The sequence below is a fragment of the Aotus nancymaae genome, unplaced genomic scaffold (genome assembly GCF_030222135.1).
Source record: "Aotus nancymaae isolate 86718 unplaced genomic scaffold, 86718_ANA_hifiasm-v0.15.2.pri h1tg000008l, whole genome shotgun sequence".
In the NCBI taxonomy this organism is placed as follows: Eukaryota; Metazoa; Chordata; class Mammalia; order Primates; family Aotidae; genus Aotus; species Aotus nancymaae.
The window spans coordinates 901,451-912,762 of record NW_026988419.1 but is presented as its reverse complement, the minus strand read 5'-3'; the positions used below and the strand labels follow the sequence as shown (position 1 = coordinate 912,762).

Sequence of the window (11,312 nt, the reverse complement as noted above, 5' to 3'; positions counted from 1 at the left end):
TTTAAGTGTTTTCTCTTCATTGGTGTTGCATTTATTTATTGCTGAGTTTCATTTTCTAATTACAAAAGTAGTGTGTGATCATGACAGAAAATTTGGAAAATATAGAGCTTCACACACGCACCTTCATTGCATGTGCACAAATAAATGGATGAGAAAAGAAAAATAGCCAGTAATCATATTGCCCAGAATAACCCCACTTACAATTTTGGCAAATACACATACTTACAAATATTGCAGATATACCGAATATACTTAGTGTTTGCTAACACTCTTTCTTCCACTCTGTCATGAAGATTCTCCTAAGGTGTTTTTGTATAATATTTAATTCATTTTCAGTGGTCAAGCAGTATTCTATTTCATGGATATACCAGGATTTATTTAACCACAACTTCTGGTTGAATTCACTTTTATTATTTTGTTTAATTAGAGAGAGAGAAAAAAAAAAGACCTCGGCTGGGTACGGTGGCTCATGCCTGTAATCCCAGCACTTTGGAAAGGCAAGGCTGGTGAATCATCTGATGTTGGGAGTTAGAGACTAGCCTGGCCAACATGATGAAACCCCTGTCTCTACTAAAAATACAAAAAATTAGCTGGGCGTGGTTGCAGGTGCCTGTAATCCCAGCTACTCAGGAGGCTGAGGCAGGAGAATTCTTGAACGGGGCGGGGGTGGGCAGTGGAGGTTGCAGTGAGCTGAGATCACACCACTGCATTCCAGCCTGGGCGACAGAGTGAGACACCGTCTCAAGAAAAAAAAAAAAGACTTCACTAGACATCCTAGTAGCTAAGTCTTTCCACATACCCATTATTATTTCTATGGGAACGTGCTTTACAACACTTACAACAAAGAGCTAGTTGTCTCAGTCTGGGTTCCCCTGAGATGAGCATTCAAGGGCCAGGAATTTATTTAGGAAATAAAGGAAACTCTGATAGAGGACTGGCAGAGTGAGAAGTGGTGATGGCCGCCAAGAGCCGGCTCTCTTGTAGGCAACTGGAGCTTAATCCTGCTGAGTGACTCTGGGAGCCAGTAGAGAAAAGACACCTCAGACTTATCCCAAAGTGAAGCATGGGTGTTGGGTGTTTAAGTACTCGCCTCGTCAGTGATCAAGACATACTCCCAGGTAGTCGTAATTTCTCTGCACTTCCATTTGGCCACAAAGGGGACTCTGAAAGAGAGAGCTGACAAGAGAGAAGCACACGCCCCTGTCACTGAAGAGGTACACAGGGGATCCGGGTGGGGCGCCACCTGCATTGCTACCCTGGGCAAATAGCTTGAGAAATACCCAAACTGCATCCCCAAGCTGTTACTATCAGCGCGTGAGGGAGACAGGTTCCCACCCCCTCATTAGCACAAAGTACTATTTTGAAAAAGAAAGCCCTTCAGTTTGATAGGAGAAAAGGAGGAACTTGTTTTCAATGTGCTTTTGTGATTGTTATTATTAGAGGTCACATTTGTTTTCAAGTTGATGAGCCGTCTGTGTTTATTTTTCGGAGGAGATCCCTTTGCCTGCTTTCCTATTGGAGTGTATTACCCTGAGGATTTGGTAAGCGTGCATACTGCATTAACCAGAATGTCCTTTTTGTCATGTACCGTATTCTCTCTACTTTTTTTTGGTTTGCCTTGTTTTACTGTTTTTGTTTTTTGTTTGTTTGTTTGTTTTTGCTTTGTATTACAAGCCGAAGTTTTAAATTTGTAAGCTTCAAGTTGGAGCTGGGGTGTGGAGAGTGAAGATTTCAGCTGGTTCCCTGACCCCACCTCCATCTCCTTCTTCCCTAGGTAGTGGCTAGAACGTTCTTTCCACACTATTTTCCTCCCTACATCCTTGAGGCTGTGCAGTGACTCCTAAACTACATCCACCCTCCTTCAACGCCCTTCCTGGTCCACCCAGGACCATCCCCCGGCCTCTGCCCCAGCTCCCAAGATCCCATAAGAGACAGACTGGATTCTCTCTGGCCTAGAGTGCCAAATTCCTGAAAGTCAGAATCTGATTGGTGCAGCTGGATCAGGTGTCCACTCCCTGTCCAACCAGCAATGCTGAGAGGGATTACGGAGAGAAAACATGGCTCCCACCACCTCATCACTGTGGCTACTTGGGTAAGAGGAGAGGGAACCTTGTGAGCTAGGCAGAATTCACTCTGCAGAGGCTGCCTCTGGGTCAGTGACATGGTTTGGCTGGGTCCCTAGCCAAATCTCAACTTGAATTACAATTCTCATAACCTCCATGTGTCTTTAGGGGGACCCAGTGGGAAGTAATTTGAATTATGGAGGCAGTTATCTCCATGATGTTTGTGTGATAGTGAGTTCTCACGAGTTTTCTATTTCTCCTTTGTTCAACTTTGGTAGGCTGCATGTGTCCAGGAATTCATCTGTTTCCTATAGGTTTTCAAATTTGTTGGCATATAGTCGTTCATAATTCTAATAATTCTTTGTATTTCTTTTATTATTATTATTATTATTTGTGACAGAGTTTCACTCTGTTGCCCAGGCTAGAGTGAAGTGGTGTGATCTTGGCTCACTGCAACCTCTGCCTCCTGGGTGCAAGCAATTCTTCTGCCTCAGCCTCCCAAGTAGCTGCCATTACAGGCATGAACCACCATACCTGGTTAATTTTTGTATTTTTGGTAAAGATGGGATTTTGCCATGTTGGCCAGGCTGGTCTCGAACTACTGACCTCAAGTGATCTTCTTGTTTCAGCCTCCCAAAGTGCTGGGATTATAGATGTGAGCCACCGTGCCTGGCCAGTTCTCTGTATTTCTGCCAATCTCAGTTATGTCTCCTTTCATTTCTGATTTTATTTATTTGGGTCTTCACTCCTTTATTTTTTATTCTAGCTAAATGTTTATCAATTTTGTTTATTTTTTCAAAAACTCGAATTTTGTTCCACTGTATTGTTTTATTACTCTTGATTTTGTTTATTTCTGCTCTGATCTCTGTCTTTCTTCAAATTTTGAGTTGGGTATATTCTGGCTGTTTTCGTTCTTTGATGTGCATCATTAGGTTGCTTATTTGAATTCTTTCTACTTTTTTGATATAGGCTTTTATTATCATAAACTTCCCTGTTAGTACTGCTTTTGCTGTATTGCATAGATTTTTGTATGTTGCATTTCCATTTCCATTCATTTCAAGAAAATTTTTAATTTCCTTCTTAATTTCTTCATTGACCCGATGGTCATCCAGCAATATATTGCTTAATTTCTATGTGTTTATTTATTTTCCAAAGGTTTTTTGTGGTTGATTTCTAGTTTTATTCTATTGTGGTTAGAGCAAATAATATGATTTATATTTTTCTGAATTGGTTGAGACTTGTTTTCTGGCCCAAGATATGGTATATTTTGTAAAATATTCCATGTGCTGATGAGAAGAATGTGCATTCTGCAGCCATTGGGTGAAGTGTTCTGTAAATGTCATTTAAGCCTGTTTGATCTAGTGTGTATTTTAATTGTGATGTTTCTTCATTAATTTTCCTCTGGATAATCAGTGCATTACTGAGAATGTGGCGTTTCAGTCCCCTACCATTATCGTATTGCAGTATATCTCTCCCTTTATGTCTATTAATGTTGGATTTATGTACTTTGGAGCTCCTGTGTTGGGTGCATAGATATTTCTAGTTATTATATCCTCTTGCTGAATTGACCCCTTTATCATTATAGAGTGACCTTCTTTGTCTTTTTTACAGTCTTTGATTTGTAGTCTATTTTATCTGATGTCAGTATTGTTACTTCTGCTCTTTTTTGGTTTTGAGTTGTATGGAATATCTTTTTCCATCACTTCATTTTCAGTCTGTGTGTGTCGTTATAGGTGAAGTCGGTTTCTTGCAGGCAGTGTGTAGTTGGATCTTTGTTTTTTTAATCTGTTCAGCCACTCTATGTCTTATAATTGGAGAGCTGAATTCATTTACATTCAGTGTTGTTACTGATAAATAAAGACTTACTACTGCCATTATGTTGCTTGCTTTCTGGTTGTTTTGTAATTCCTCTCTTCCTTTCTTTTATGCTGTTATGTTTTAAATAATTAATTTTTATTTTTAGTGAGTCTATTATAGGATTTTGCATAGTGGTTACCACAAGGATTACCAAAAATAAATTATACATATAAGTTATTTTTAAAGAGATGATAATTTATCTTAGATCACAAAGCAAAAATAGGAACAAAGAAAAAAATTTAAAAGCCTACATTTAATAACTGCATCGCCTCCACATTTGACTTTATATCCACTCAATTCACACATTATTATGTTGCTTATATCTTCACAAGTTGCTACAGGCATTTTCAATTATTGTTTCTATTGAAGCAATTATATTATTTTCAATCGGTTTCAATACATTTCTAGAGTTATGAGTGGATTACCCACAATTATAGTATTAGAGTTTTCTGAGTTTGTCTACTTACTTAATGTTACCAGTCAGTGAGTTTTGTGCCTTCAAACATTATCTTTTTTCACATGAGTGTTTTCTTCTTTCAGATTGAAAAACTCCTTCTGGCATTTCTGGTGGTGGTAAACTCTCTCAGATTTTGTTCATCTTGGAAATGCTCTATTTCTTCTTTATATTTTGAGGAAAGCTTTGCTGGATGCAGCATTTTTGGATGAAAGGGCTTTTTACTTTAATATTTTGAAAATGTCATCCTACTCTTTCTTGACCTGTATGGTTTCCATTGAGAAGTCTGTTGTCAGATGAATTGGAGCTCCTTTATATGTTATCTGCCTCTTTTCTCTTGCTGCTTTTCGAATCCTCTTTTGGTCCTGTCAAACTCTTTGAGTTGGATGATGATATGCCATGGAGTAATCTTGTTTGGGCTGAATCTTTTTGTTGTTCTCTGATGTTCCTATACCTGGATGTTCATCTCTTTTTTTGGGTTTTGGGCAGCTTTCCATTATTATTGCTTTGAATAAGCTTTCTACCTCCTGTTCAATTCCCTCTGGAATACCAATCATTCTTGGATTTGACGATTTGAGGTACTTTTCTATATCTTGTAAGTGATCTTCATTTCTTTATATTTTTAAAATTGTTTCTCCTCTGACTGTATTTTCAAATAGCCTGTCTTTGAGCTCACTGATTCTTGACTCTGCTTGATTCAATTCGTAATTGAATTCATGCTTGATTCACTTTAAAAATAAATTTGCTAAATTGAAAACGTTTTAATGACGTTTTTAATTTAGCAAATTTATTTCTCAGTTTTAAGACTTTTGTTTGAGTTTTAAAAATTATTCCAGTCTCTTTGTCACATTTCCTTGATAAATTTCTGAATTGATTTTTTGTGTGTGTGATATGAGAGATCACTGAATTTTCTTAAAACTGCTATTTTGGATTCTTGGTCAGAGAGTTCACATATGACCATCTCATTAGGGTCAGTAATGATTTCTTGCTTTACCCATTTTGGGAGGTCATGATTCCCTGTTTGCTATTGTTTCTTGTGGATGTATATCTGTGTCTTTGAATTGAAGGATTCTTTATTTATTTATTTGTCTTCTCTGTCTGGCTTGTTCTGGGTTTAAGTGGATATATTTGTTTAGAGATTTTCTGTCATTTATCTATTGACTTCCTTTTTTCCCCCCCGCTTGGTCATTGCCTCCTTTATGGCACCAGATGGCTTCATAATCCCAGGCTTGCTTTGGTTCCCATAAACAATCAGAATGCCACCCGTCCCCAAATGAGGGAGGTCCTAAGGGGGATATCTCAGTAGTGTGGGAAGGCTGGCTAAGGGTTCATGCCAAAGGAGCCTGTGGAATGAACCTCATACAGCACAGTGCTGCTAAACAGCCACTCTTGTTTGTTATCTCCTTTGACTGAGTTATAGAGCAGAGTTTCAAGGGATGCTGATGGTATTCCCACCTGCTGTCTTTGTCTTTGGCTGTCCTCAGGGGTATTTCTCCTTTCAGGCATTCCTGATGCTTCTCATAGGTTGAGAGAGGGACAGGTCTCCTGTGAGGAAAGCCAAGATTTTCAGGAAACTGGCTGTCCACCTTGATCTTTATCTAACTTTTTCCAGTATAGAAACCATAAGTCAGGGAAATTTTCCATGGGCTCATGCCTGGCAAATTGGGAGAAAGAAACCTTTGTTTCTTTCTTTCTCTCTTACTTATTTTTTCTGGTTTGGTGGTTTTCTGTAGTAATAATGTTTGATTCTTTTCTCTTTCTCATTTGGGTGTAATCATTTATCTTTGTCATCTACTCTAGATGAGACAGTGAGGTTTATACTTTTGTGTGTTTTCCTGATGATAGATATCATTATTTCACTTCCAGATATACATCCTCCATTAGGCATCATGGATAAAGAAGTCCCATTCTCTTACAGTTTGCTCAGAGTTTTATCTTTTCTCTGTGGCCCCAGGAACTGCCTTATTCTCCACTTTGAGTTTTAGAAATTGCTGATGACAATCTTTTTGCTGTATATTTGTTTTTGGTTTTCTGTTGCAGGGGCTGTTGGACCAGGGACTGGGGAATGAAGCCAGCTTGTTTCTATTTCACCATTTTGGAACTGGAAGTCCTTGATTTTTATTATTTCTTTACTTCTGCTAGTTTGGGGCTTGGTTTGTTCTTGCTTTACTAGTTCCTTGATGTGTATTGTTTGGTTGTTTAATAGAAATCTTTCTAGGTTTTTGATATTGGTGTTTATCACTATACTCTTTCATCTTAGTATGCTTTTGCTGCACCCTATAGGTTTTGGTATATTGTGTTTTCATTTTCATTAGTTTCAAGAAAATTTTAAGTTTCCTTCTTAATTTCTTCATTGATTGTTCAGATACATGTTTAATTTTCATGTATTTTTTTACAGTTTCCAAAGTTCCTTATGTTATTGACTTCTAGTTTCATTCCATTGTGGTCTGAGAAGAAGCTTGATATGATTTCATTTGAAAATTTTTGTTGAGACTTTATTTTGTGACCTAACATACAGTCCATTCTGGAGAATGTTCCATGTGCCAAAGAGAAGAATGTGTATTCTGCAGCTGTTGAGTGAAATCTTCTGTAAAAGTGTCTGTTAGGTCCATTTGGTCTTTAGTGCTGTTTAAGTGTGATGTTTCTTTTTTGAGTTTCTGTCTAGATAATCTGTTTAATACTGAAAATGGGGTGCTGAAGTTCCAAAATACTGTGGTCTCTCTCTTTATCTCTAATAATACTTGCTTTATATATCTGGGTACATTGGTGTTGAGTGCATATGTATTTACAATTGTTATACCCTCTTGCTGAATTGACCCTTTTATCATTATATACTGACCATCTTTGTTTCTTTTTATGTTTTTGACTTATTTTGTCTGATGGAAGCAATAGAAGTATAGCCACTCCTACATGCTTTTGGTTTTCATTTGCATGGAATACCATTTTCCTTCCCTTTACTTTCAGATTATATGGCTCTTTACAGGCAAAGAGTTTTGTGTAGGAAGCATATAGTTGGATCCTGTTTGTTGTAGTTGTTGTTTTTGTTTTAATCAATTCAGCCGTTCTACATCTTTTAATTGGGGCATTTAAGCCATTTACATTCAAGATCGTTATTGGTATATCAGGACTTACTCCTGTCATTTTGTTAACTATTTTCTGATTGTTTTGTTAACCTTTGTTTCTTTCTTTCTCTCTTACTTATGTTTGTGTTTTGGTGGTTTTCTGTAGTAATAATTTTTTATTCTTTTCTCTTTCTCATTTGTGTGTAATCACTTATCTTTGTCATCTACTCTAGATAAGACAGTGAGATTTATACTTTTGTGTGTTTTCCTGATGATAGATATCATTATTTCACTTGCAGATGTACAACTCCATTAGACATTTCTTGTAGGGTCAGTCTAAGAGTGATAAATTTCCGCAGTTTTTGCATGCCTTGGAAAGACTTTACTCCTCTTACATTTCTTAAAGATAGCTTTGCTGGGTATAGTATTCTCACCTAGCCATTTTTGTCTTTCAGCACTTTGAAGCTATCATCCCATTCTCTCCTGGCCTATAAAGTTTCTGTGGAGAAATGTGCTGCTAGTCAGCTTTGATGTGACTTTATGCTTTTCTCTTGCTGTTTTTAGAATTATCTTTGTCTTTGACTTTTGACAGTTTAACTATAAAGTGCCTGAAAGAAATCTATTAGGGTTGAATCTATTTGAAAATATTTGAGCTTCCTGTATGTGGGTATATTTAGAACTTGTATGTATTAAATGGCTCCTACGACTTGGGAAGTTTTTAGCTTTCCCTATTATTTTATTAAATCAGTTTTCTATGCCTTTTCCCATCTCTTGTCCTTCTGGGGCTCCTAAAATTGAATATGTGTTTGCCTAATGGTGTCCCATGTGTCACGTGGACTTTCTTTATTCTTTTCAAAGGCTCTTTATTCAAGTTCAGAAATTCTTTTTTCTGCTTGATCTAGTGTATTACTGAAGCTCTTGATTGTATTTTTAATTTTTTATTGAATACTTAAATTCTCATATTTCTTTTTTTATTATATCTATCTGTTTGTTGAAATTCTTATTCAGATCATGAATTGTTTTTCTAATTTTGTTTATTTTTATTGCCTATCTATGTTTTCTTGTATCTCACTGAGTTTATATTAAGGTCAGTATTTTAAATTCCTTTTTAGGCATTACATAAATATTTCTTTTTTTTTGGTAGTCTGTTACTGGAGAATTATTGTGTTCCTTTGAAAGCATTATGTTTTCTTGCTCTTTCATTTTTCTTATGTTTCTATGTTGATAACTATTATACATTTGGTATAATAGTTGCTTCTTCCCATTTTATGGAGTAGCTGTGATAGAAAAAGACTTTTTGCTGCAGATGTATCTATAATGTTGGTTGGATAGGGTGGGCTTTGGTTTTTGGTGTATGAAGTGATGTAGTCCTTGTACAATTTCTTCAGCTGTCATTAACATCATCAGTGTCTGTGAGTTCCTGTAGTTATTTGTGCAGGCTATGAATGGTTTTGCTGGAGACAGGGATGCCAGATGAATCAGTCCTTAGAACCCTTGGGGACACATGCAAGCACACAGTGGCTCTGATGCTAGAGGAGATGAATCCACAGACAGTGGTGGCAGTGGGCCTGGGCAGGCTGTTCTTCAGGTCTCTGGGTGATATGCATGAATATGTGTGATACGCACACTGGTTCTTGGGCCCCTGGGTGGCCTGTCTGGTTGCCAGTGGTGGTGGTGGTAGGCTCTGGGCAGGCAAGTCCTTAGACCCTGTCACTTTTGGGGCAGGATCACTGTCAGTGGCAGCAGCCCTGGGCAGGTGTCTCTCAGGTTTTGGGGAATGTATGCTTTGGCTGTCTCTGGGTGCAGCTTTTTTGATATAACAGACTGCCTCTTCCTCAGGGTGTAGGGTGGTGAATGGGCTTGGGTGCTGAGAATGTAGCTGCCCTGCTGGGTCTGGGTGTCACCATGATGCTGAAGTCCTCTGGGCAGATGTGGGGGCATGTCAGTGGGGCCTCAGAGATGTGGAAACATAGGGACTGTTGTTGCCAGGGCAACAGAAGTAGTCTGTTGGTGGCTTCACGCTTAAAATGATGCTGTGCGACAGCAGCTTGGGTTCTGAGGTAGGGTAGGGGATAAGTGTGGAAAGAACCCAGCATGTGTTCCCTCTTTGAGGGAGTCTGTCAGTGTGGACTCCAGCCAACTCCCTGTACAGAGCCTGTGAGGGCTGAGGGGCTCTCCTAAGTCAGGGTTACAGGTGTCTGTGTTGGGAATATGGACTACTAGCGATCTCCCACTTACCTTTCCCTGCAATGGTAAATCCCTCTTGGCCCTGAGCTAATCCCTCTGGCTACTTCATTCCCTTCTTTATGCTGCCATCTTGAATTTCTGTGCCTCACAGGGTTTTTGTCACTTCCTTGCTGAAGTCAAGTGTTCTCCTCCAGATGCTCTGTTAGATACGTGGTCATTGACTTGCTATTTTGGCCCTTCTTTAGATATAGAAAGATGTATGGAAGCCATAAGGAAGGTCTGCAGGAGCTGGAAAGCACAAGCAAGGGAGTTTCAAAATAGGCTGTGATGTGGCTTAGATGTGTCTCCTCTCCAAATCTCACATTGAAATGTGACCTCAGAGTTGGAGGCTGGAAGGAGGTGTTTGGGTCATGGGGGCAGATCCCTCATGAATGGCTTGGTGCCCTCCCTGTGGTAATGAGTTCACATGAGAGCTGGCTGTTTAAAGGAGCCTGGCTCCTTCTCTGTCTGGCTCCCCTTTTGCCTTTCACCATGGGTAAAATCTTCCTAGACCTCACCAGAAGTAGATGCCAGCAGCATGCTTGCTGTATGGTCTACAGAACCATGAACCAAAATAAACCACTTTTCTTTATAAATTTTCCAGCCTCAGGTATTCCTTTATAGCAATGCAAGAACAGACTAACATAGGCTTTTAAAAAAATGTAGGCTTTATTTTTATTTAGATATGCTGAGATCAACAGCTCAGGAGACATTTACTCTTGAAAGGACAGTTAATTGGCTGGGCATGGTGGCTCATGCCAGGAGTTCAAGACCGACCCGGGCAACATAGCAAGACCACATCTCTAAAAAAAAAAAATTAATCGGGCATGGTGGCACCTGTCTGTAGTCCCAGCTACTTGGCAGGCTGAGGTGGGAGCATTGTTGTTTGAGTCAAGGCTGCAGTCAGCCATTTTGTGCCACTGTACTCTAGCCTGGGTGACAGAGCAAGACTCTGTCTCAATAACAAAAAAAAAAAAGGAGAAAAGGCAGTTTGGTACTCACAGTTCCCAAGAGAAGGGGTCCATGACACCATGCGGGATCACACAGGGAAGCACTAGGGTCCATGAGGAGGCAGAAGGAGTCAGGGGAAATTATAGGCATCAGGCTTTATTATGGTTTCTGTGGAAAGAGATTGGTGAGGTAGGGTAAGAAGGCTCAGGATTGGCTAGTTTGAATATTCCCTGTGGACTCTGGGGCAAAGTAGTTATCCCCAGTTGTCTGACACGTGCCTCAGTGATTAGGGCAGGTGGATTGTGGCCCGGAGTGTGACAGCCCAATAAATGAGGTGATTGGGAGAGGGGCTCCGGGTTGGTTGGAACACTTGTCTGCTCAGGATGCCCTAATGGAGTACCATAGTCTGGGTGGCTTAGAAAACAGAAATTTATTTTCTCATAATTCTGGAAGCTGGAAGTCTCTGATTGAGGTGTGATATGGTTTGGCTGTGTCCCCACCCAAATCTCATCTTGATTATAGCTCCCATAATTCCCACACGTTGTGGAGGGAGCTGGCGGGAGGTAATTGAATCATGGAGTGGTTTCCCTCATACTGTTCTCATGGTAGTGAATAAGTCTCACAAGATCTGATGGTCTTATAAGGGGTTTCCCCTTTCTCTTGGCTCTCATTCTCTCCTGCCTGCTGCCATGTAAAATG

The 11,312-nt window shown here is 39.4% G+C and overlaps 1 protein-coding gene across 1 annotated transcript in view; it reads left to right on the top strand.

Annotated features, from left to right (window-relative positions):
• The first annotated feature begins 9,463 nt into the window (after positions 1 to 9,463).
• MROH2A (maestro heat like repeat family member 2A) overlaps positions 9,464 to 11,312 on the top strand; it is a 29,669-nt gene continuing 27,820 nt past the window's right edge. Inside the window, 1 exon segment of the mRNA XM_064373435.1 lies at positions 9,464 to 9,496. Within this exon segment, the coding sequence (XP_064229505.1) occupies positions 9,464 to 9,496 (33 nt within the window).